The sequence below is a fragment of the Dicentrarchus labrax genome, unplaced genomic scaffold (assembly GCF_905237075.1).
Source record: "Dicentrarchus labrax unplaced genomic scaffold, dlabrax2021, whole genome shotgun sequence".
NCBI classification, from domain to species: Eukaryota; Metazoa; Chordata; class Actinopteri; family Moronidae; genus Dicentrarchus; species Dicentrarchus labrax.
In genome coordinates this window covers 29,711,039-29,736,456 of record NW_026136718.1, presented here as the reverse complement: position 1 = coordinate 29,736,456, position 25,418 = coordinate 29,711,039, and the positions used below count along the sequence as shown (strand labels likewise).

The 25,418-nt window shown below is 43.4% G+C and overlaps 1 protein-coding gene across 16 annotated transcripts in view; it reads right to left on the bottom strand.

Moving 5' to 3' along the window:
* Window positions 1-25,418, bottom strand: part of ptprfa (protein tyrosine phosphatase receptor type Fa) — a 283,480-nt gene that overhangs the window by 93,067 nt on the left and 164,995 nt on the right. For 10 of the 16 annotated variants that reach the window (XM_051377735.1, XM_051377747.1, XM_051377733.1 and 7 more), the window contains one exon: window positions 8,399-8,425. The exons of the other annotated variants lie outside the window; for them this stretch is intronic. In XM_051377735.1, coding sequence (XP_051233695.1) covers window positions 8,399-8,425 — 27 coding nt within the window. The remainder of the gene's footprint in view (window positions 1-8,398; window positions 8,426-25,418) is intronic. 16 annotated transcript variants of the gene reach the window in all.

Sequence of the window (25,418 nt, the reverse complement as noted above, 5' to 3'; positions counted from 1 at the left end):
AAGTTATTCATTCATCCGTTGTTGATAATAATACCAGTCAACTAATTTCCTATGTCTAGCTAGCTAGAATAGCGGAGCTTTTAGCAGACTAACAAACACTCATCTCCCTTACGTGTTTTTGCGTCGTTATATTAGCTAACTTGCCACACGAGCGAGTTTGCCAGCTGAACTCAGGTGTTGTGAGTTGTATTTATCAAGTAGTCCTTTGTCTGGTTCCAATCTCGTATGGATTGTCAACTGTGCTTATGCAAACTTTAGCTGGCTAACTGTGTTAGCAGACTTACTAGCAAACACTCGTCTCCCTTACGTGTTTTTGCGCCGTTATATTGGCTAACTTGCCACACAAGCGAGTTTGCCAGCTGAACTCAGGTGTTGTGAGGTGTCGTAGTCCTTTGTCTGGTTCCGATTTTGTATGGCGTGTTAACTATGCTAATGCAAACTTTAACTGGTGAACAGTGAACTCTCGACTGTACCTTTACTTGAAATTGTGATTTTTAGGAGTCAATTACATCTTACCGAGTTACGGAACCCAGGAATTCATACCTAGTTTCGAGTGCAGAGATGCAGAGCTGTATATAGAGACGGCTCTGGTGAGTGGTGTTTACGACAGTTAACGTTAAATACAAGTACTCCGCAGCGACTCTAGGGGTAGCTGTTCGACAAAACCGGAAAACTGCATAGTATGCCTTTAATACAGTGACATGTACCAGTGTTTCCTCTAGGATTTTTTTTAGCAGTGGGGGCAGGCCCGTCCTAACACCCCCTTTGCTGCGACACAAACAAATTTACCGTTTTAATGTTTCCAGATGTTTGATATCAGGACGTTGAGCTGAGAACTGACAAGTTGAACGTTGTCCAATTAAAACGGACCCACCGCTGTGACATTTTTGGTGGAGCTGTTAGTTTAATAGTCGACTTGGAAGAAAGCAAACATTTTGACAATAAGCTACATCAACACAACAGTATGTGGAGTTAAACTGGACAGCCCCAATAACCTCTGAATAGTTCATCATTTAAAAGGCAACTGTGACTGCATTGTGCGTCTGCCCCATTTCTGATACCGTGGCGGGCCTCTGCTCCAAAATCAACATAGAGGAAACACTGCTGTACAGTCTGTCAGCTGTTGGGAGTCTGTTAAAAGGCTCAGAAAAGGTCCACCACTCTCAGAAAGCAGAGGATTCCTTTCTAGTGCTGCTCCTGAGTGATGAGTGGGGGAGTTTCAGAGATGAAGCAGCTTGAGATGAGAGAAAAATGGCAACAGGATGGTGGCGAAGGTGTGTGGGGGGATGATAGTTCCAGCAGAGAAGACCCAGCGGGTTCTATTTCCCCCATCAGACTGGCGCCTCCGCCTATAGCCCAGGGCTTGCTGTGCCGTGGAAATGACAGTGCAAATTAGCAAGGCCCTGCCAAAGCAGCCAGGGGTTCCAGAAGCTACCAAAGCTCTAATTATTATTTTATGAGTGGCAATTTTATATCTATCACAGGATGTTTAAAAGGTTCTTCTTCTGCTGATTTAAGAACAGACACGCACAGAGCAGAATTCAGATATATTTCCCTTCTTCCTGTCTTCTCTGCAGGGCAAAGAAGGTGAAAGATAACAGAGAAATGTGACTCATGAGAAGCTACTGAACTCCTCTAAAATCCTCATTATTTTAATCTGGTGGTATTCCTTTTCACTTTTCTTGGAAAAAGAAAAAAACATCTAATTTGGCTTTCATCTGTCTTTTTCAAATGCATGTGTGTGGGGATGAAACATTCCACATTAAGACAGGAGGAGACATCACTCCTGTGAGGGAGAGTCTTTAACAGGAGCCAATAAATCGGCAGTGACTTCTGCTGCGTCAAACATCAAATGCTGCTGTCCTCCATCTCCCTCCCTTTTCAACCTTCATAGCCAGCGGGTCGGGGTGGGGGGGACACTTCTGACTGATACTTCAGTGAATGTTTCAATCATGCTCACATTCAACATATTACATTTAAAATTTCATTACATTTGACATTTTAAATGCCAAGCAGAGAAGCCAATATTATGAAGTTCTGCAAGCTAGTTAGCCATAGCTTTAGGTTTGCATGCAGCCAGACCTTAGATTAAGGGCCCAAAGTCTGGTCTGGGTTGTTTCAACCAACTAAAAAAAAAAAACTCCCTGTCAGTGGTGGCTAGCCATATAGATAGTACTTAATTGATTAACTCAAGTTTTTAAATACCTGACAGAGGTTTTTGTCTCTAATCTTTTGCATTCACCCATCCATTATGTTAGAAACTTGGCCCAGGCTCATAACAAAAGTTTAAAAAGCCAAATTATATTATAGTTATATATAATTAAATGTTTTTGGATATTGGACGAGTAACTGGAGGAATTCCACACATTCACAGGGAGAACAGGCAAACTCACAAGACTGTAGCTAGAATGGGGACAGTGAGATCATTACTGAGGGATTTTCTTTGGGAACTGGGAGGTTTTAGTTTTGGGTGATTTAAAGGTCCAGTGTGTAACATGAATGAAATGTGAAATTAAATATATAGAGACATATTCTGGGAGAAAATGAAAGAACAACTGTAAGGAGACATACAGTAGGTATATGTTGTGATTTAAGTGAACTGACCTTTCCTTTACTCAAAGGTTGTGGTTTAAAATAACCAATCACAGACCTCGTTTACATATTGTGCAGTAGTCAGTTCTAAAAAGATGCTAACAGAACAACAGAATTAAAGAAGTCTTCACACCTCCATGCTTAGCATTAAATCACTTAGTGGGCTACACCAAAAATCCTATACATGTTAGCAGACTTTGTAGTTAGAACCTGTGTCAGTCAATTCAGAAAAAACAAGCACTGACTGCCAATCATTCTGTCAGTCAGTGGACTGATATGATGATGATAGATACTTTATTCATCCCCAAGGGGAAATTCATTATAAGTCATACTATTGAAATTGTACCATTGATATTTGGAATCTGGAGGCTCTGAACAACTTAAAGGACTGTTAAAACCAAACTTGATGTCTCACACATGAAGTCACAGATTTGACTTTGATCTAATGAGACCAGCCATGACTGAACATTCTATGGTCATTAGCTGCTGACAGCGTCAGTATCAGATTTCCACACTCCGTTTCCTCCCAGTGTGAGTTTGTCAAATTAGCTGGGTGCAAAATCGATCACAGCCTCTCAAAGCTTTCTAGTTGTGTCCAACCTTTAACGTGGAAAGACAACTTTTTAACATTACCCCCATAGTGTTTGCAAGTGATATATTTGAGAACAGGCAAATCTATTGAAACAATGTGTCTTGTATAGTAAGGTTTATTTGTAATAAGAAGAGTATTTATTGTTGATTGTGGACAAGACACACCTTCAAGCAGGTAGCCCTGTTGCAATAGAGACGCAAATCTGAGCCATCAACATTTACTTCATAATGATAAGTTAAAGCAAAAATAGACTTCAACACTGTCTAAGAATGTCTAATAAATGTTGATCAAAGAAGGGTTGCGCCCATCCTTCTTTTATAGAATTTCCCTGTTTATTTCCCATTAATTCTACCTAATTAGCTACTCGCTAGCAAGCTGTTAACTCATCAAAAGTGATGTAACATTATGAAAGGCAATATTAAAGCTGTGAAAAATAAGTGATATGCTTGTGTAAAACTTTGTAGCTGCAAGAAACCCCTACATAGATGTAATTAGTCTCTGACTCAGTAAGTCAGCAACAGAGCTGCAGTGTGAACAAGAAATCAAATAGGTTCCACTTCCTGCACTTGATGCTGTGACTCAAAGGGACAGTTCAACCAAAATACAAAAAAGCCTTTTCCCCCTTGTCCTAACCTTGTCATCCCCTTCTTCTTCTATTTTTCCATCTTTTAAACAACAAAGTTGTTAATAAAATATTTGTATGGATGTACTTTTCTTAACCTAGTCAACTAAACAACATCATGCTTAAACTGTTAAACACCTTCCGACCTACTGGTTTTGGTCAGTATCGGGCCGATACTGATACTGAATCAAAGCATCCGTAGTTAGAATTGGATCTAGTTTCTATCACAGAAGTAGTCGCTGTTGACAGTGAATGCTCTGGATTATCCAGAGTAACAGGGACATTGTTACTGAAAAGAAATGTTGCCGTCGAAATTTTTGAATGTCTGTAGTGGGAAAAATCTCAAAGATGAACCTGAGCAAATCACATCAAAACTATTTGCATGACTATTTACCATTATAGGTGAGAGAGAAATAGTTTCTTTTTGTAGTTTGGCTGAGCAGCCCCTTATATAATCCTAATGTAAACAACCTATCTGAAGGGACATGTGAAATGTTACAGAACTGTTCCTAGAATCAGCAGAGACAGGAAGCAAAATGGAACAATAGTGTTTTTGAAGTCAGGGACTTGGACAGATGGCCAGCCTGAGATTTCTTCTCCACTCAAACTTAAATACTGTATACAACAGTGAGTGCTGAATTACAGGGCTTTGGTAGCTTTCTTTAGTAATTCTCACATATGTTGTTGCTCAAATTAAATGTCTGGGACTGCTCAGCTCACACAAGCTGCTTTACATGTACGTCATCATCTGTGGACATACTAAATATTCCAGTATGCATTCATGTTAAACGTCCTTTGAAGAGTTTTTAACTGGTGAAACAGTCTCAGTTTAATACCGATGCCGCCATATGGCCTACATAAACACACAAGACCACCAGTAAAAAGATTATATATGTATTCTTGTGTATTCTTAATGCCTGGCACCAGGTTGGATTTGGTCGGATTCCCCTTAAAATCAGTGAAAGGATATGGTCAACACAAAGTTCCTTGTTCCTTCTCTTGGTTTATAACTTCCTCATTTAATTTCAAATTATTATGTCCACATTATGATTGGATCTCATTTAGCAAATTATGTAGGCAGAGCTGACAGATTTATTAACACACATGGTGTGCCTCATGGCAGTGGAAGCAATGCAAAATGGTAAATGGGCCTGTACTTGTATAGCGCCTTTCTAGTCTTCCTGACCACTCAAAGCACTTTTACCCTTCTTGCCACATTTGCCCTTTCACACAGTGATGGCAAAGCCCATCGAACAGAAACTAACTCATTCACACACATTCACAATAGCAATTTGGGGTTCAGTATCTTGCTCAAGGACACTTCGACATGTGGCAGGAGGAGCCAGGGATCGAACCAACAACCTTCCGATCAGGGGACGACCCGCTCTTCCTGTGAGCCACAGCCGCCCCTTAATTGGGGTTCAGTGTCTTGCTCAAGGACACTTCGACATCCAGCGAGAGGAGCCGGGGATCAAACCTTCTGATTAGTTGACGACCCGCTCTACCTCTGAGCCACAGCCACCCAACAATGCTGCTGAGGGAAAAGACAATGGTGGTTTTGCAGTTGGTTCTGAGTATAGAGATGGCTGAGCAGAGGTTGGTGTCAGTGTGGACTGAACAGATTGAACACTGCAGTAGAGCTCACGTCTTGCTGTGGATGATGTGGATTCCCAGTCAGCAGGTAATAGCCAGTGGAGAAGTTTGCTAGCACTAGCTCGGCTACCTTCATTGTCTTGCATGTTGCAGCAATCCCTTGACTGTCCCTCTGGGCTCTACAGCCTGATGATGCTATCAGATCACTAGTGATTAGCATGTAGAAGGTGAGTTCATAGTTCAATAGATTAGTTCAATAGATTAGATGTTAAAGTCTCATATTCCCATCATGGTCATGAGACGCTTAAACAAGAGACATGACACCATGTAAAACTAAATAAAAAAGCCTTTAAAGCTAAATATATAATATAAAATAAATTCCATTAATACACGCATTAGAATGGTAATCGTAAACTGGTTTCAGTTGAGAACTGGTTCCAAATTGTCTGATCCACTGAAACAGTATGTCTTCCAGCTTATCAATTCATTTTATTGATGTGAGCATGTTTATCTGACAATTGCACATTGACAATGACGTCAAACTCGCTATGCAAGGAAACTCAAACTACTATAACTGTACTCTTGCTCTACAGTGTTCGGACTCAAATGATAAAATGTTGGATCACTGAACACCCGTGTAGTCCTTTTTCCACACAGAAAACTAATCAGGAATCAGTAAGGAAAGAATGAAAGAATCAGACTGATAAGCAGAATCAATAATGGTATTGGTATCAATAAAATCCTAGCAATTCCCACCCCTATGCAAACTATGCATCAAAATGCAATAATATAAACAAACATATAATTCTCAAGTAATCCTTCATTTATAACCTGTCACCTTGCACGCTGAGATGGCATATGCAGTTACAGAACAGATGAGCATTGCAGAAAAGGAAACAAAGCAGGGATAAAGATACTGTACTTTTCATGCTCAGCAGAGAAAACCTAAGCTCACAAACAAAAGCTGGATGCACTGCTAGTCTCTGTGGATTTTCATTGCAGAATAAACCAACAGGAGCTGAACTCAGGTAGAATCAACAAGCAGTCTGAGCCTTTACCGAAAGGAAAGGACCAGAAAACAAACCTCTGCGACTCCACCTTTCATAAAACAACGTGAACAACGTGACTTCAGGGATTGGAGTGAACTGAGGGTGGAGGCTGAACGCTTGTTTGACAATTACTGCTGTAGAGTCTGTGATACATGAGAGTATATCGGTGTGAATGTTCTGTAAAAGCATATACATATACAGCTAATCATCCCTGGGCCCAGACAAACAGATAGTAAAACCACAACCCCAACTTTACTTCCAGAATAAAATCAAAAGAGCGTTTATAGCTGCAACTCCTCAGAGACTGGGGCTGTGATCTGAGGTGGCACACAGCAACACAAAGCAACACATACACCTACACACACGCACACACACGCGCACACACACACACACACACACACACACACACACAGTAATCTGTTGTTGCAGTTGTCATCCTGGTCTTCAGCAGTGAACATTGGGCCGTGAAGTTTTGTGTCACTGTCTGTGTTCATATCAAAGCCCAATGCATGACACCATTCAATTCAATTCAATTCAATTCAATTCAATTCAATTTTATTTGTATAGCGCCAATTCATAACAGAAGTTATCTCAGGACACTTTTCAAATAGAGCAGGTCTAGACCGAACTCTTTATAACATGAGGAGCTGTCAGCTCTGTTGAAATGTGAACATCCTGTATGGTTTGGAGTTTCATGATATGAAGACAGGATGAAGTGAAAGAACCCTGCCTGTAGAGAGTGGCTCCGGGATGGAAGGATGAGGAATAAAAAGTTAAAGGAGAAGGCTATACTTCTTTAGAAGCCCCAAAGCACACTGACTACTGTGTACCATTATTTCATTCTAAGTTTGCTTCTTTAATATTTTTTTAACTATATTGTGATGAAGGATAATTCAGGTTTATTACAACTCGGGTCTTGTTTTTATAGTTCGGGCCATTATTTCTATTGGTTAAGATAATATGGTACACACCAGAGTTAATTGCTGAGATCTGATAATGCAGACACATCTCTACAAAGAAGTCTAATGGGAAACACACGCATTCTTAGTTTTTAAAACGTTCCAACACTCACACACTCCAAACTCTGATACTGCCACTTGGGCAGTGGCCCTCTGTTTCGGAATATGATGCTGTAAGTATCCCCCTTGCATCATTCCTGGATGCACAGGGCTCCGCGGTCAAATTAGCAAGAATAAATATGCAACTTACATTAAAATAAAGCTGGTTAACATATTGGTTAGGAAAAACTACATTTAAGAAAAGATTTTAAAGTATATAATTTACCTGATGTAACTGTAGTATGTTATGTAAGTTAATTTGTGTACGTTATGCCAAAGAAATTGTTTACTTTTGGACTCACAAGGGACACCAACAGCGGTCTCCTTGGTTAAAATTCTGTGTTTGAGGCATCCATCCACCATCACCTCCATATGCTTACTTTCTTGTTATTTATACTACGTAACCTGACTTAGACAGTGAGCATGTCCAAAAATTATGCTAGAGGTATACCTACAACATCATATTTTGAAGCAGAAGGCCACTGACCAAGCACAAGTATTTGATGAGTTGGTAATGAGACTTTCCACTTCTCTACATAAAGAACATACAACTGAATGTTGGCATTGGGTGTAAATTGTGAGATATGGAATGCTTTAATCTCACATGGTAGAAGTAAATGCAAAGGCATGATCAGATGTAATTATCCAGATAACGTATACAGATACAGATGCTACTACCAGGTGGAAATGATGAGCATATCTGTAGTTACAAATAAGACTTGTTTGGATTGCTGCTGCCCACTCTGTCAGGTTTCTCATTTTAGAGATTAGAGGAGAGGAGGTTATGTGGGAAAATAATTGTGTTAGTACCCACGCAGAGGTCGGAAGATGTTATAACGTAAAACACACTACCCATAACCCCTTTCCACCCAACACACACTTTGCTACTCACGTAATCCGTTGAGTCCTCATCAATCCACTGATGAAAAGGACAGATGGGGGAGAGGATGTCATGGCTCCGCTCCCCTCCTGCTCCCTTTGCTCCTCCCCCTTCCCTGTGTGCCTGAGGGTGCGGCCTCCATTCTCCTCACCTGCTGTCTCACCTGCTCTCAATCATTCATCATGCCTCAGCCTTCAAGAACCCGGTTTTCCTCCCACTCATCGCCAGATTGTTTCAGCCTATGTGGTGGTAACTCTCGTGGCTCCCTTCAGTATTTAGTTAGCGATTCAAGCTCTCTTGTGTTTCCCCTGTGCGTGTCCCCTTGTCTAACCGTTTCTCTCCCGTGCCCCAGGGTCCCTTGTGCTGTTTGGCTTCCTGTGTCCGCCTCCTGTGCCTCTGTGTCTCCGGTCTCTTCCGCCATCTCACCCACCCGTTCCTGCTCTGGCCGCCCCTCATCCCCCCTGTGTGTGTGCGTGTGCGTGGAATAAAACCCCCTTTAAACCTTCCATACTGTCTGGGTGTCTGCTCCTGGGTCCAGTCCCAACACCAGCCTTGTCAGAACAATCTGGCCAGCATGGACCCAGCGGACCCAGACTCCGTCCGAAGCGCACTGGCCTACCAGGGACAACGAGTGGGCCAACACGAGAAGGTCCTCGACGGGATCGTGGCAGCCATCCAAGACCTTCGCTGTAGTGTGGCCGCCCTTGGATCCAAGCTCGATCAAGTCTCCACTCCTCCCACAGCTCCTACCACCGCCACTGAAGCAGCTACTCCCTCTGCCTCCCCTGCCATGCCGCATGCAGCCTCTCCTCCCCCTGCCCCGGGAACCACACGTTCCTACACCTGAACGGTATGCTGGGGATTTGGGGGCTTGTGGGCGGTTTCTGCTTCAGTGCTCACTAGTTTTCCAACAACAGCCGCTTACCTACAGCTCAGATAGCGCCCGAGTGGCTTTTGTGATTAGCTTATTGTCAGGGAAAGCAGCTCAGTGGGCAACCGCCCTGTGGGAGAAGCACTCCCTATTTGTGAAACCTTCCAGCGATTTTCTGACGAATTAAGAAAAGTGTTTGATCATCCAGTGCGAGGCAGAGAGGCAGCTAAACGCTTACTGAATCTTCGTCAGGGCTCTGGTTCAGTAGCTGAGTTCTCAGTCAAGTTTAGAGTTTTAGCGGCAGAGAGTGGTTGGGATGAAGAGGCGTTGCAGACTGTTTTCGTGCATGGGCTGTCGGAGGTTATGAAGGACGAGTTAGCGGCTAGGGATAGCGCTGCTAGCCTTGACGAGCTAATCTCACTAGCGATTAGGCTTGACAATCGTCTTCGCGAGAGACGGCGTGAGAAGTGGGGGCGCTCACAAGCCTCTCCTTTCCATGCCTTGCCCAGAGCCACCATCTCAGTAGATCCCCAGTTAGCAGTCCCATGCAACGCCCTCGAGCCAGGTACCCCCGAGCCCGTAGAAGAGCCTATGCAATTGGGTCGCACCCGCCTCACTCAGGCAGAACGCCAACGCCGGATGAGGTCCGGGTTATGCATTTATTGTGGCCAGCACGGTCACTTCTTGGCTGCCTGCCCCCAGCTTCCAAAGAGAGAAACTGTGAATGGTGTTGCTCCTGTGAGCCAAGTCCCCGCTTCCTCCTCTGCCCCTCTTAGTCGTTTGCAATTAAGAGCGTCCCTTCACTGGCAGGTAAATTCCATTCCCCTCACAGCACTAGTCGACTCAGGTGCCGAGGAGAGTTTCATTGACTCGGCATTCGTGCTTCAGGCAAACATTCCCACTATCAAACTCCCTGACAATCAACCCGTTAATGCCTTAGACGGGAAACATTTAGCGAACATTACTCGGCAAACCGTTCCCCTCACACTTATCCTTTCTGGTAATCACCGTGAGGAGATCAGCTTACTGGTTATTTCATCACCCAACACTCCTGTTGTATTAGGTTACCCCTGGCTAAAACTCCACAATCCCCAATTCGACTGGTCTACTGGCTCACTCATTAGCTGGAGTGCCCACTGTCATTCTCATTGTCTCCAGTCCGCTAGTGTAACACTTCCCACTGTTCCCAAACCTCCCGAGCCCCCTGATCTATCTGCCGTCCCTGTAGAATACCACAACCTAGGGGAGGTTTTTAGTAAACATCGTGCCGTCTCATTACCTCCTCATAGGCCATATGATTGCGCTATAGAGCTGCTCCCTGGTTCCACTCTGCCGTCTAGTCGCCTGTATAACCTTTCCAGACCTGAGCGCGAAGCCATGGAGAAATATATAGGTGACTCACTAGCGGCAGGGCTTATTCGACCCTCTTCGTCTCCGGTAGGGGCAGGTTTCTTTTTGTAACTAAGAAAGACCAGTCCCTCCGCCCTTGCATTGATTATCGAGGGCTTAATGACATCACCATTAAGAATAAGTACCCTCTCCCTCTCATTGACCCGGCATTTGAACCCATTCATAAGGCTACAGTGTTCTCCAAATTAGACCTCCGGAACGCATACCATCTAGTCAGGATCAGAGAGGGAGATGAGTGGAAGACTGCCTTTAACACCCCTTTAGGCCACTTCGAATATTTGGTGATGCCCTTTGGATTGACCAATGCGCCAGCTGTGTTCCAGGCCATGGTCAATGATGTACTGAGAGACATGCTGAACAGGTTCCTGTTCGTCTATTTAGATGACATACTCATCTTTTCGCAGTCCCAGGAGGAACATGTTCAGCATGTCCGGCAGGTACTCCAGAGACTCCTGGAGAACAAGCTTTACGTGAAAGCCGAGAAATGCGAGTTCAATGTGACATCCGTGTCTTTTCTGGGGTTTATTATTGAGCGGGGCAGGTGAAGGCTGACCCAGCCAAGATTCAGGCCGTGGCTGATTGGCCGAGACCCTCCACTCGCAAACAGTTGCAGCGCTTCTTGGGGTTTGCTAACTTTTACCGCCGCTTTATTAGGAATTATAGTAAGGTAGCAGCCCCCTGACTAAGCTCACCTCGGTGAAAGCACCGTTCGCTTGGTCTCCTGAAGCAGAAACAGCCTTTCTAGCCCTGAAGGAACTGTTTACTTCTGCCCCTGTGCTGCGGCATCCTGACCCCTCCCTCCAGTTCGTGGTGGAGGTGGATGCCTCTGACACTGGCATTGGGGCAGTACTCTCCCAGCGATCCCCAAGGACCAGAAGCTGCACCCCTGTGCCTTCCTCTCCAGACGCCTGTCCCCAGCGGAGAGGAACTATGACGTTGGGAACAGAGAGCTGCTGGCGGTGGTGGTAGCCCTTCAGGAGTGGAGGCATTGGTTGGAGGGCGCAGCTCTCCCGTTCATCGTGTGGACGGACCACAAGAACCTGGCGTACCTCCGCTCAGCCAAGAGGCTCAACTCCCGTCAGGCCCGGTGGGCTTTGTTCCTTGACCGTTTTGTTTTCACCCTCACCTACCGACCTGGGTCCCGCAATGCCAAGCCAGATGCCCTATCACGCCAAGCCGACCCCGAGACGCCGGGGACTGAACCAGAGACCATCCTCCCGGCTTCTTGTGTGGTGGCTGCAGTGAACTGGCGGATAGAGGCTCTGGTGAAGCAAGCACAACGCTCGCAACCCGACCCAGGTAACGGCCCCCTAACCGACTCTTTGTTCCAGACTCAACCAGGTCCCAGGTCCTCCAGTGGGCTCACTCTTCCAGGATCTCTTGCCATCCTGGTTACCAACGAACACTGGATTTCCTACGGCGGAAGTTTTGGTGGCCATCCATGGCGAGAGACACGAGAGCCTTTGTAGCCGCCTGTTCTGTCTGTGCCCGCGGGAAATCCTCCCACCAGCTGCCAGCTGGACAATTACACCCCTTGCCCGTTCCAAGTCGCCCCTGGTCCCATATCGCCCTGGACTTTGTTACTGGACTGCCTACCTCTGAAGGTAATGACACCATTCTCACTATTGTTGACCGTTTTTCTAAGTCTGTCCATTTCGTGCCTCTGCCCAAGCTCCCCTCGTCCCTTGAGACTGCCAAACTCCTGGTCACCCATGTGTTCCGCCTACATGGAATCCCTCAAGACCTAGTTTCTGACCGTGGTCCACAATTCGCCTCCCAGGTTTGGCGAGCCTTCTGCCAGGCCTTGGGCGCTTCTGTCAGTCTATCCTCAGGTTACCACCCACAATCCAACGGCCAGACAGAACGGGCTAACCAGCAACTGGAGGCTGCCTTGCGCTGCGTCGCCGCCCGACATCCGGTCTCCTGGTGCACATTTCTTCCGTGGATCGAATATGCTCACAACTCCTCACCTGCGCTGCCACAGGTATGTCCCCATTCATGGCAGCTTATGGTTTTCAACCTCCGTTGTTCCCATCTCAGGAAGGGGAGGTGGCGGTCCCGTCAGTACAGGACCACCTGCGCCGCTGTCGCCGGATTTGGACTGAGGCTCGTGCAGCCCTGCTTCGGACAGCGGCTAGAAACCAACGCCTGGCGGACCGCCACCGACTCCCTGCCCCCGACTACACACCTGGTCAGAAGGTATGGCTGTCTTCTCGAGACCTGCCATTGCAGGTAGAGTCTCGAAAGCTGGCTCCACGATTTATTGGACCTTTTGAAGTGGACAAAATCATCAATCCGGTGGCGGTGAGGTTAAAACTCCCTCCGTCGCTACATGTGCATCCTGTGTTTCACGTATCTCTCCTGAAGCCTGTCTCCTCCAGCCCTCTGTGCCCTCCGGCCGACCCCCTCCGCCCCCGGCTCATCGACGACCACCCAGCCTACACAGTTCGCCAGATCCTGGACGTCCGACGGCGGGGCCGGGGTTTCCAGTACCTGGTGGACTGGGAAGGGTACGGGCCGGAGGAGCGTTCTTGGGTTCCCCGGCACTTCATCCTGGATCCCTCCCTTCTTTCGGACTTCTACCGGTCCCATCCTGACAAGCCCGGTAGGCCGCCAGGAGGCGTCCTTTGAGGGGGGGGTACTGTCATGGCTCCGCTCCCCTCCTGCTCCCTTTGCTCCTCCCCCTTCCCTGTGTGCCTGAGGGTGCGGCCTCCATTCTCCTCACCTGCTGTCTCACCTGCTCTCAATCATTCATCATGCCTCAGCCTTCAAGAACCCGGTTTTCCTCCCACTCATCGCCAGATTGTTTCAGCCTATGTGGTGGTAACTCTCGTGGCTCCCTTCAGTATTTAGTTAGCGATTCAAGCTCTCTTGTGTTTCCCCTGTGCGTGTCCCCTTGTCTAACCGTTTCTCTCCCGTGCCCCAGGGTCCCTTGTGCTGTTTGGCTTCCTGTGTCCGCTCTCCTGTGCCTCTGTGTCTCCGGTCTCTTCCGCCATCTCACCCACCCGTTCCTGCTCTGGCCGCCCCTCATCCCCCTGTGTGTGTGCGTGTGCGTGGAATAAAACCCCCTTTAAACCTTCCATACTGTCTGGGTGTCTGCTCCTGGGTCCAGTCCCAACACCAGCCTTGTCAGAGGAGTCAGAAAAACAGAGTGAACTTTTTCTTGAGGCCATTCTAATGAGCTGATCAGCATGCTGGACAACTGCAGTGATAAGTGACTGAAGAGAGACGGAGCTGGCGGGACGGGGGTTGCTTTAAATTGCATGTGGTAATGGAGGTTATGTGAGAATGTGTGTGTATAATGAAGGCTCTTCTCCATAGTGCCACCTGGTGAGACAAGCCTGGTCCATGCTGATGAGGGTTCCCTGCTGGGTGACTCGACGGGGAGGAATTCAAAAGAGAAAGGCAATAAGGAAGCTACTGTTAGCTTGCCAGGGGCAACCATGCCTCTACATGCAGAGGGTCTGGATCAGTCCACTGATTCACCTGCAACAGGCACTAAAGCATGCTTCCATTTCCTCCATCAACCACATAGTCTAATTGTAACTTGTTGTCATGGCTCTAAGATTTTGAGACCTTTGTTAGTATACTTTTTTGAGTTAGTGGGTAAAAGCAATTCAGTGCGAAATTTACGTTTATTGGGTGTTGAGGAATACTCAAGAATTAGTTGCCTTTGATTTTTGAGAAATTATACAGACACACAAAAAATCTAAATATCAACATTAAAATAAACAACGCAACATGCATCACAATTTTTTTTAGAAAAGCTGCCCAAAAGGCATTTTAGGCTGTAAAAATCCCCCACAAATCCTATAATATCCTGGAGGGAGTTTAAAGTTAAATGACAAGGCAAAAACTCTCTGCAAGTTCATTTTTATCCTGTAGTAAAATGAATGGAAACCAATGGCTGTTTCCGATAATTTAACAATCTGTCTCTACTGTTGTATCTACTGTGGCATTAAACAATTTCCAGCCAATCTAAATACTGCAAATTACAATATATTTATTTAAAAGATGCATTACCTGTTCTTCTCTAGTCTATGAATATATATGTACCTAATGATTTTTGAATAGATTTTTCACTTCTATTGTTTCTTTTACTTATTTCCATTTAGGGTGAATATGTTTAATTTTTAGCAGTATGCCTCCCATGAAAAATAGGAAGTATAATGTTGCCATGGTAACAAAAATTCGGAACTATATTTGAACCCAACATGACCCTGGCCGCTACTTTTGGCCTCAAGTAGTTTGCAGTTAGTGAGCAGGTTTGTTAAAGCTAAAAATGTAGGTGGAAAAAGTGACTGGCATGTTCAAAACTAGCTGATGCAAAAGTTGGATGTGAAAATTGTGCATTTAAAAATGAATGACAAATTGGTTCATTCTACCCAAGGAAAGTACAAGACCAATGTGCTTGATTTGCAGTGAAACTGTGGCTATTGTGATGAATGGTGATAAAGAACATGCCTATTATGACTCCCTAGAGCACAGTCGTAAGAAACACTAAACCTATTCATCATGTCAAGCTACTAGCAGAATAACTGTAAAAAAGTGTTCCAAAGTTAAAAATGACTAACTGAATCCACCATTTTTGTGGAATCAAAATTTGTTGTGATCAGCTTAAATAACAATTACTACTAATTTTAAGGAGCCCTTATTGTTAATAAAGAGTTGATTTACTGATGAAGGCCAAAGGATATTAATCAGCCTGTTTTACTCCCAATAAATTAAACAGCAGCGATTCAGAGGCACAGGGCATTTGTATTCTGCTCCATGACCTTGCTGACTAACCAGAAATAAAAGACAAAGGGCTTCGCTTTCTCATCTTCATAGAAGAAATAAATAAAAAGCTGTTATCATAAACAATGTAAGCTGCTAACAGTGAAGTGAAAATCAGCTATATTCCCTGGTCAAAGTGCAGCTTGTGCTCTAAATCAAAAAAAGATCCATTATATAAAGCAGCAGGGAGACTAAAAGTGGCCGCAGTGTTGAGTAACCATCATTCTTTCATACAGTAACTGATGCATTACTGGGCTCTACGCCTTGATGTATCACTGGCTCTGTCACTGAACTTGTACATTATGAGGATGGATTGCTCCCAACTCATGATGACTGGCCTCACTGCTGTACTGCTGATCAAAGTTTCCCAATGATTTGAAGAGAGACAGATAAGGGACTGTAAAGTCTGTAAGCCCACCGTGACATAGCATAGGCTTTGAACAGAAGGGCATTAGATCCTTGTTATTTCACTCTGGGAAATGGCTTGACTGCAATTGCAAATGACAGAAGCCTAAATACCGTAGTTTGAAATGAAACAGTCTCACTTTAATACTGATGCCTCTATATGACCTACATAAACAAACAAGACCATCAGCGAGAAGATTAAATCAATCAATGAAACGATGTGCGGCCACAGGGGCCGCCAGAATCCACGAAAAAAAAAAGAAAGTTCCTTGTAGGAGCTTTAACATTGGGCGGCAATACATACACATGGATGTATTATGAGATCAGTAAAGTTTCTGCAGCGGTCTCCAGTATTTCAGTCTCCTCCTTTCAGCACAGAGCTTGGTCCATAATGAAAAACCTCACAAAACGACTACCATGTATTTAAGCTTCTTTTACTTTTCTATAGTACAGAATTTAGAACATAATTTACTGAAATGTCCATCAAAATACAGTTATTAATGTGACTCGGGCAGGTCTGAAACATGTTAGATTAATGTATGAATCTTACAATATTGTCATTCAGGTGTCACTGAATGTATACTGATGTTTTGTTTGCTGTCCACAGCTGGCTGTGTGTCAGATTATTACCTTTGACTTTATTAAATACCTGCAGCATCACAGAGCAGCAGAAACCATAAGTGCATCTTTAAATTGAGAGAGATGTGCGTTGGGGGCGTGTTTGATTTTAGTAAATTTAAAATGTTGTTTCAAGGAAGCGAAAGGGTTTTTAAATTTTTTATTTTTAAAAACAAAACAAAAAAAAAAATTGAAAAAAAAAAAAAAAAAAAAAAAAAAAAAAAAAAAAAGGAAAAAAAAAAAAAAAAAAAAAAAAAAAAAAAAAAAAAAAAAAAAAAAATATATTGACTTATCGGGTATTTGCAATTTTTATGCATGTGTGTATGTGTTGCCATGTATGCTAACATAAATTTCACAGCACTTTGTACACAGCAGTCTGATCCCAGCCAGCTAAGCACAATGTCCTTCAGAACATTGAGGCTACAGGATGAGTTATACCATTGTCAGTCTAAATGTCATTTCTTCGAATTCTATCATCATCAATAAAAAACACCAAGGGAACATAAGGGACAGGATCATGGTGAAGCATGTTAGGGAGCTGCTTATTAAGATTAAAGAACTCTCTGTGGATGAATGTTTGTTCGATTGATTGTTCTATCATATCAAAAAACTATAACTTTAACATTTGTGGCATTTGTTGTTTTCTACAGGAACAATCTAGAATTTCACATATAATGCCTGAAGGCACCAGCTTTGAGTATTGTAACCTTCTATTAAACTGCTTGTAGGATGATGTGTTCTTTTGGCTGGACTAATAATTCAGCACTCAGAGAAACCCTTAGCTTTAAGGGTTTAAGCTTTAAGCTTTAAGTTTTAATCAATGAAAATCTCTCTTGGGGAACTGTCTGTTGCATTTCATCTTGTGAAACAGAGACTCTGACTTTAAATTAAAAAGGAAGTAGCCATCATTTGCTTTGGCCAACTATGAGTGAAATATTGGCCAAACAAAACACTAACACAGTGTCTGGTGGGAAACACTGCACACGAGGTAGGTGACTAATGGTATCAATGTTAGTTCAAGGTATTGAAATTTAAACACCATTAGGTCTTTTTTTGCTCTAAACAAACTGTGGTTCAATTTGTTCTCAAATGATAGCATTGTTTTAAATTTGACAGATATAATAATACATTAATAAGAGGGAATGGAAACTTCCAAAACATCACAGTCTCCTTACAAAACTTACTATCAGCAGATCACAGATTTTTCACTGTGCAGTGTCCATACATTCATCCATCTATCTGTCCATTTTCTGCCATTTATCTGTGCCTGGGTGAACAGTTCACACCCATGGACTAAAAAATGAAAAGTGCCACCGGATGCCCTTCATTGAATTTATATGGCAGTAACATCAACTGAATAATACAAATACAATGTAACCTGTAAATGAAATAATCAACTTAATGCAGACCTCTGACATGCAGGAGTGACAACCTGGAGACAACCAGGCACGCTTGTTTTGAGTCCAGGTCTTCCGATGTCTTCATGTCCTATAGCTCCCTCACCCCCAGTGAGGTCTGCCCCGTGGTGTTCTCCCAATTAGACGTTCTCAAAAACCTCCATAAGGAGACATCCAGGAGGCATCCCCAGGAGATCGAACCAGCTTTCAATATGAAGGAGTAGCAATACTTGAACTCCATCAACTGGGGCAGCAACTCATTCTCACCCCCCAACAAACTTAAAGGTACTGACTCTCACACAATAGGCTCTAAACCATCCCAGTACACACAAAAGATCATGGTCTGATGAAGCCAACAGAACTACATCATGTGCAAAAAGCAGAGATGCAATCCGAACTGCTCTATTGTGGCTGAAAGACTTTTAATGTGAAAAATCTACATGAAGCATTGAGTTTCACTCATCGATCACTAACTGGAAATAACTATTGAATGGAAATATTTCTGCCAAACAACTGAAATTCATAGCAGCATGACATTACTCTCTTTGCTAAACGGATGAGATAATGCTTTGGAAATTATATTATCCTAAATCTAAAAGTAAACATGGAGGATTTTTTGAGTTTGCATTTACCACCAAAAGGGGTGAATCAAGAATTAAGGCCTAATATAAACCTGTTTTAAACAAAGGCTTGGTTCTCTTTGCCACTGAGGCCATTTTTAATAAAAAATATTTAAAACGTGCATGGAACTGTAATCACCTCTTTTTTCTTACATTCACACATTGCATCACCTTACTCTTTGCTAGTCGATCTGACACGGGGCTTTATTCCCTGCAGTAATGGCTGTCAACACATTCAAGTTGATGAGTCAAAGAAAAAGTCTGCAGGTCTGTGTCACAATATTACATGACAATAGTCTGCCAGGTTTGATGTCAACTGTCAATTCAATTGGTGACATTTCCATATGACCAAAGGCTGTAACTCTCATCAAACTGGACAGTATTTGCCAATGTGACAATACATTCAATAGAGATTCAGTGGTGCTCACTGGCTGGCTGAAAAATGAAGTAGCCATTAAGTTGTTAAATGGTGGCTGGAGGAGATGGAGGGCTGTTCACAGCAGGGTCCAACCACTCAGTACTGCTGGAATTTCAAAAATGCAGCCATTTAAAGGCAGAATAATTAGTAAAAGTAAGATTCTCTTTGCCAATTTCCTAAGGGAGTCATTAAAAATTAATCTGATCTTGCACTAATACCAAGTCCTCTCACCTTTCCTTAACTCTCCTTCTGATTTGCATTGACAGTAGCCAACAGATGAGAGAAAGAGAGAGAAAGAAAAGAGAGAGAAAGAAAAGAGGACTGAAAAGAGGACTTGTTCCACACTGAAATTCTCTGCACAGTTACATGTTTTATGATGTGGTAATGACTGGTAATGAATGTGATACATCAGGTAAACTACAGGCATTGGTATTAACATCTTCATTTGAGTGATCCAAATGATCACATTTCAAATCTACACCTTGATAACTCACTAAATCTGAATGAAATACACTGGTGCTACTAAAAACCAGAGACAATGAAGACATTGTCTCCTGCACGTCACTAGCGCTCTACCATGGGCTGGGTATGTTTTTCTGAGCTACAGCAAACAGATATGAGCCACAGAGAGGTTGCCATATCTTATCAGATCAGGCGATGCTCACGCTTCACAGCCATCAGTGCTGAGAGGGATAAGAGGCCCCTTTAAGCATTCTTCAGCCATCCAAAAATACGCCTCACTGAGATCTTAAAACCTGTGCCAACAGAAAAGCAATAGGGATGGAGGGAGTCGAGTCTAAAGGAAACAGCGGAGGCATCAGAAAGCCAAGACTGGGAAAGAGCAATTAAAGCTTTGCTCACTGCCTGAAAGCTGTGATAATTTGGCATAACTGCATTTATTTTGTCATCAAGGTCTTTTTTGTGACAAAAAGCAGTTATCTGTACTGACTGTCCATCCTCAGTGAAACCACTGAGGGATTTTCAGGCTGCTTCACTGGAGACACACAACTCAGCACTCACAGTCCAGCTCAGTGACTTTCAAAAATACTGCTTTTTGGTCATTGGTTCAGTGACACTGAAGCTGTAGCTGGTGACGGACTTCAAAACCTCATCATCAGAGCTGGAGGCTGCTGTGCAACACCCTGACAAGGACACATGGGCTGTAAACACGGCTAGACACAAGCAGCTGGGGTACAACTGGTTCTGCTGGCACAGAGATCTGAGCCTCCTTCTGAAATGACTCATCAGCACACCAGAGACTGAATCCATTCATCACACACAATGTGTGATGTCAATACAAAACACACGTCACACAGTCTAACTTTTAAACTCTTTGCTGCTGCTTTACACTGTTAAAGGTCCAGTGTGTAACATTTAGGAGGATCTATTGTCAGAAATGGAATATAATATTCATAGGTATGTTTTGTCACCTGAAAAAGGGAAGCATTGTGTTTTTGTTACCTTAGAATGAGCTGTTTTATATACAGAGGGAGCGTGTCCTCTTTCCACCATGTTGGATCGCCATGTTTCTACAGTAGCCCAGAATGAACGAACAAAACACTGGCTCCAGATAAGGCCTAGAGTAATGCGGTCACTGTAGTTTCTCCTATATGCTTTGAACACGGTGAGGCAAAGTGTTGTAATCTTCAACTAGACCCCTAGATGCCACTAAATCCTATACACTGGCCCTTTAATCTGTGAGCACAAAACTAAGGCTCATAGGATAATCTTACTCTATTGGTATCTATCAATTGTTTATGATAAAAGCTTCAATTATTTATTATTGTATTTGCTCTGTTTCTTCTTCTTATCATTTTTAGCACCTTCGACTGCATATTTGGAGGCTTTCCCATGCTCGAAAACTCATGAAATGCGGCGCACATGTCCGTCTTGGCAAAAATGTATGTATTTTCTAGGGGTCCAATTTCGAACCACTCGCCATGAAAGAGGGATTTGTCATAACTTCTGTGTACATAATCCGATCAGTACAATCAAAACAAACTGTAGATGAAAAGTTGTGCTATTTGTGACTGATTTGCCATAAAACAGATAGTATTCATAACTTCAGTGTACAATGTCCAATCTCCACTAAATTTCACATATTCTGTAACAGTCCCACCCTGAACATGTCCTCATAACTTCAGTGTACATGGTCCAATCTCAATGAAACTTCACGTTTGACAAGAGTCCCGCCCTGAACACGTCTACATGACAATATTCAGGTATAGTGATAGCGCCACCTACTGGCAACAGGAAAGAAGTGCTGCATGACAACTTTGATCTGATTTACGTGAAGTTTTGAATGCGTAAGTCTTTTGCACGTGTCTGAAACGAGTGACGATGTAAAGCGATCTCCCTCGGCTTCCGGCGATGAGGGCCTTGCAGCTTTAATTTTTATTTATTATTTATTATGGAATTTTGACGATTTTTACAATTTATTTTCAGGAAAGGAAGAACTGTGTGTGTGGTGTGTATGTGGTGCCGAGGGCTTGGTCTCTGGTCTCGATTCTAATCACCATGGCTGACGCCTGTGGGAGAGACTAAACCTATCACTAATGATGCTTGAAGACTGTCCTTTAAAGAAAAGTGAAGTGAAGGTGTGTGAAGTGTGCGTGTCTGTTAAGAGAGAGCAGCTGTAGATGAGTCGTGAGATGCAGGCCCTTTATCAGGCTTCCTGCCTTGCACAGATAAGACAGGAATGCTGCTTATAAAGGAAATCAGGTGAGACGCTGAGAACAAAAAAAGCTGAGAGGAAAGGAGCTGACCACCACCTAACTGAGTGCCTATAAACACCCACAATTCGTCTTCTGCTTCAGTAGGCCCACAAGTGCTCATTCCTACTGCTGTTAACATGCAAATCCATGACACTGCTTTTTCTTCTTTAACCCTGTCTTCTTTGCAAAGATTCATCTCTTGTTGTTCAAGCAGTCAGGTTCCTTCTTTCTTTCTGTGACACATTTTGTAGGTGTTGCTCTTATTTTTTTCTTCTCAGCCATGCTGCTTATGGTGCGTTCGTTTTGTCCACCCGACTCGATCTGCGAGTCGGTTTCCTGAGTTACGAACCAGAAGTTGCAAATAGAACGCTCCCGAGGACGTATAAAACGACTCGTTAAGTCGTGTGAGCTCAGAGGACCCCGAGTTCAGTTACCAAGATGGCTACTCCGAGCATCACACTTAGTAAACATTGTGGTTTTCTACTATTTTAAGCACATTTGTCTTTGTTGTAACCAAATGAAGAAGTCGTACACACAGCACTGTATACTGTTACCTATAGGCATGTCGCTACAGTCTTATTATGTGTTAAATACGCCTCATTAGTTATTTTGTAGCTTGTGCAGCTGAAATTGGCTAGAGACACTCCATGTTGCTATGACAACAATGCCGAGTCTTGAGCAGAAAGCAGAGCAGTAGCGTAACGTTAACGTTAATCAAAACAGAATATTCAGATATCAAACTGTGAAATATGATTGTGTAATATGTAATGAACATGTAATGTTCAATAAACGTTATGAAACGTCCAAACTGCCTATTACAACCAAGTCGTGTTGTGTGCCAAACAGAACGCAAAAACCCGCGGTTACTCGTTTTCCAACACGGATGTGACGTCGCTCTCGAGCTGCAAGTCGCGATTACAAGACAAAACGAACGCACCATTATGGCTGCTCATGTTAACTAGTCCCAGTCTGAACTTGTGAACTAGGGGAGGAAGTAACAAATTATATTTACTTGTGTTACTGTAGCACTGTAGTTTTATTAAAAATGTAATGTGATAAACAAAAAAGCTGCAGTCTGGATAGGTTTTACGAAAAAAACGAACTGTAAAATTTTGGAAAAGATCGTAAGTTACACAACGTACCTAATGTAATTTAAGTGCATTACTTAAAAGAAATTTTACTTTTTTCAATAGTTTACTTTTGGTTTCACACAGGACACAAATGGTGTCCTGGTTTAAAGTCCTGTTTTTGTTTGAGCCATCCATCCACCCCAACAACTTCATAGGTGGACTATCACTTACTTACATACTACATCACCTGACTTTGATGGCAAGTGCATCTACAAATGACACTAGAGGACCTACCTACAATGTGATATGTGTGTGATATATGATGTGCGAGTTATGGTGTCCTGAGCAGAGAATGATGTCACACTCCCTCTGCCTATGTTGCCATCGCAGCCTCTACGTCGGTGATTTAAAGATTTATTTCAACCAAACCAGAGTTGGTGATTGTTGGAACAGTGGAAAGAGTAACAGAGTTTTATTTTGTTTCTGTCCACATTAAATATTATGATGATCTGCAAGGTAAAATGACTGTCTATGTAGTCTGGTGGTGTTCAAACAAAAGCTCTATCTCTGTAGGGATCCTTTCCATAATCTTGTCAGACACTTAGAATAACAATCTGAGCCTGTCAGTGGCAAAAATAAGCACTGCTAGAGGACGTACTTTGGCAAGCTCATTGGTCCTGAAGGATTAACGTTGCAGCCCAGGTCACAAAGACAGTTTTGGGGAGTTTTTTTTGTTTACCATCCATTGTTTTGGTCTGAGAACCTGGTGCTCTACTGAAAAATCTAGTGGCAAGGAAATGTCATATATATGACCTTTAATGTACAATTGAACTCTCTCAAACACAGAGATATGCACACATGCCTTTGCATTTCTAAAGAGGATTATCTAGGTTTTTCTATCATTCACAGATTCCTATTTGTGTCTATTTTCCACCACTGTAGGCTGGCTTAAAAAGATCTACAACAAACATGAAATGCAATTATTTTGATGAAATAACGAGGCATTGTTTGTGCAATCTCATCGTAAAAATGTCACCGCATTTGGATCTAATCACAAATGCATTTTCATAAGGAAACAGCAGGCCACACAGTTTATTTTAATCTGTTTCATCCCTTTTCTATTTCAGGAAAAGATAAGAAATCCTTTGTGCATGTTAGGTTGGCAAGGCACATGCTGCACAGATCCCAAAGAAAGATCCTCATCAGATTTTTTTGTTGTGTGTTGGGATCCAAGGATACCTTTAAACATGAACTTGTTCATTTGAAGTGTTTAACTGGACGAAAGGGAACATGTGGCCACGTTGGAATATGGCCACATGTGTTTTACACAAAGAAGATGGTCTTTCCTACAGCGGCCTGTATGTAAAAGTAAAGGCCTGATTGTAGTAGTCTAAAGACAAAGGGAACAAGCCCGCCAGATAACAGACCTCACAGTGGGGGTCCAGGAATGTGGGCAAGGTGTGGTTTAAAGGCCATAAACGCCCAAACACCGGCCCGTCATTGGTCAGAGATCCTCGGACCCCAGACCCGTCATCCCGGCTATTTAAGCCAGAGAGACACTCTTCTCTCTCTCTTCTCTTCTCCCTTCGCTTCTCGCTCACACACCCACACTGGGTGATAAGTTTTGGACCTGGGCGCGGCCTGACCCGCTGACGACGCACGACAAAGGATTATAGCACAGCACGAGAGCGTGCTTCTTCCTGCGTTCCCTGGCCAGCACACAGCAACGAGCGAAACGCCTTTTCCTCTTGCTATCTGTACCAGCCGACATCACACAGCCGAGACTGTTTGGACCTCAGAACCACAATCCTGATCAGCCCGGCTCACAGGACTGCCTTCTGACCCACGCAGCTCAACCACAACTCTTTTTCATCTCCATTGGACTGTTGGTAATGTTCTGGGCACAGACATAACTTAACAGAGTTAACAGCTAAACAAGGACTGTTTAATTATTGTTAATGTTGCCGATGTGTTTTATTCAGGTTACTGTGGTATTGTGATGTTGATTTGATTAACTGAGGTTACTGTAGTAACTGTAGTCCTTGAGACAGTGCTAAGGTGATGTTAGTTTAATGCTTCACACAGACATCCTCTTTGCAAATCCCTTTTTACGGCACCGTTAATCTAAAATCACACACACACATTCGGTCTAAGCACATACATGAATGGTAAATGGTAAATGGACCTGTACTCGTATAGCCTTTCTAGTCTTCCGACCACTCAAAGCGCTTTTACACTACGTGCCACATTCACCCTTTCACACACATTCACTCAGTGATGGCAAAGTCCATCGAACAGAAACTGACATTCATACACACTCACACACCGATGCACGGCATCGGGAGCAATTCGGGGTTCAGTATCTTGCTCAAGGATACTTCGACACGTGGCACCAGGAGTGGGGGATCGAACCCACAACCTTCCGATTGAGTAAACCTGCTCTGCCTCTGAGCCACAGCTGCCCTATGAGGGGAGGGATTCAAACCCTCCCGCCTTTCTATTGCTCTTTGTCTCTCACCAACACATGTTTCATACCCTGAAACATCAAGGAGGACAAAGGACACACACCCTTTTGGCACGCAACCAGTCTCTTTATGAGACTGATCAATCGATTATTGGTTATCGTTCCCTTATTAAAGGTGGTGCCCCGAGGATCTTTAATATTAATTAGAGTCATTTTCTATTATCTTTTGATAATTCTAATTTTTGATAACCATTAATTGATTAAACTAA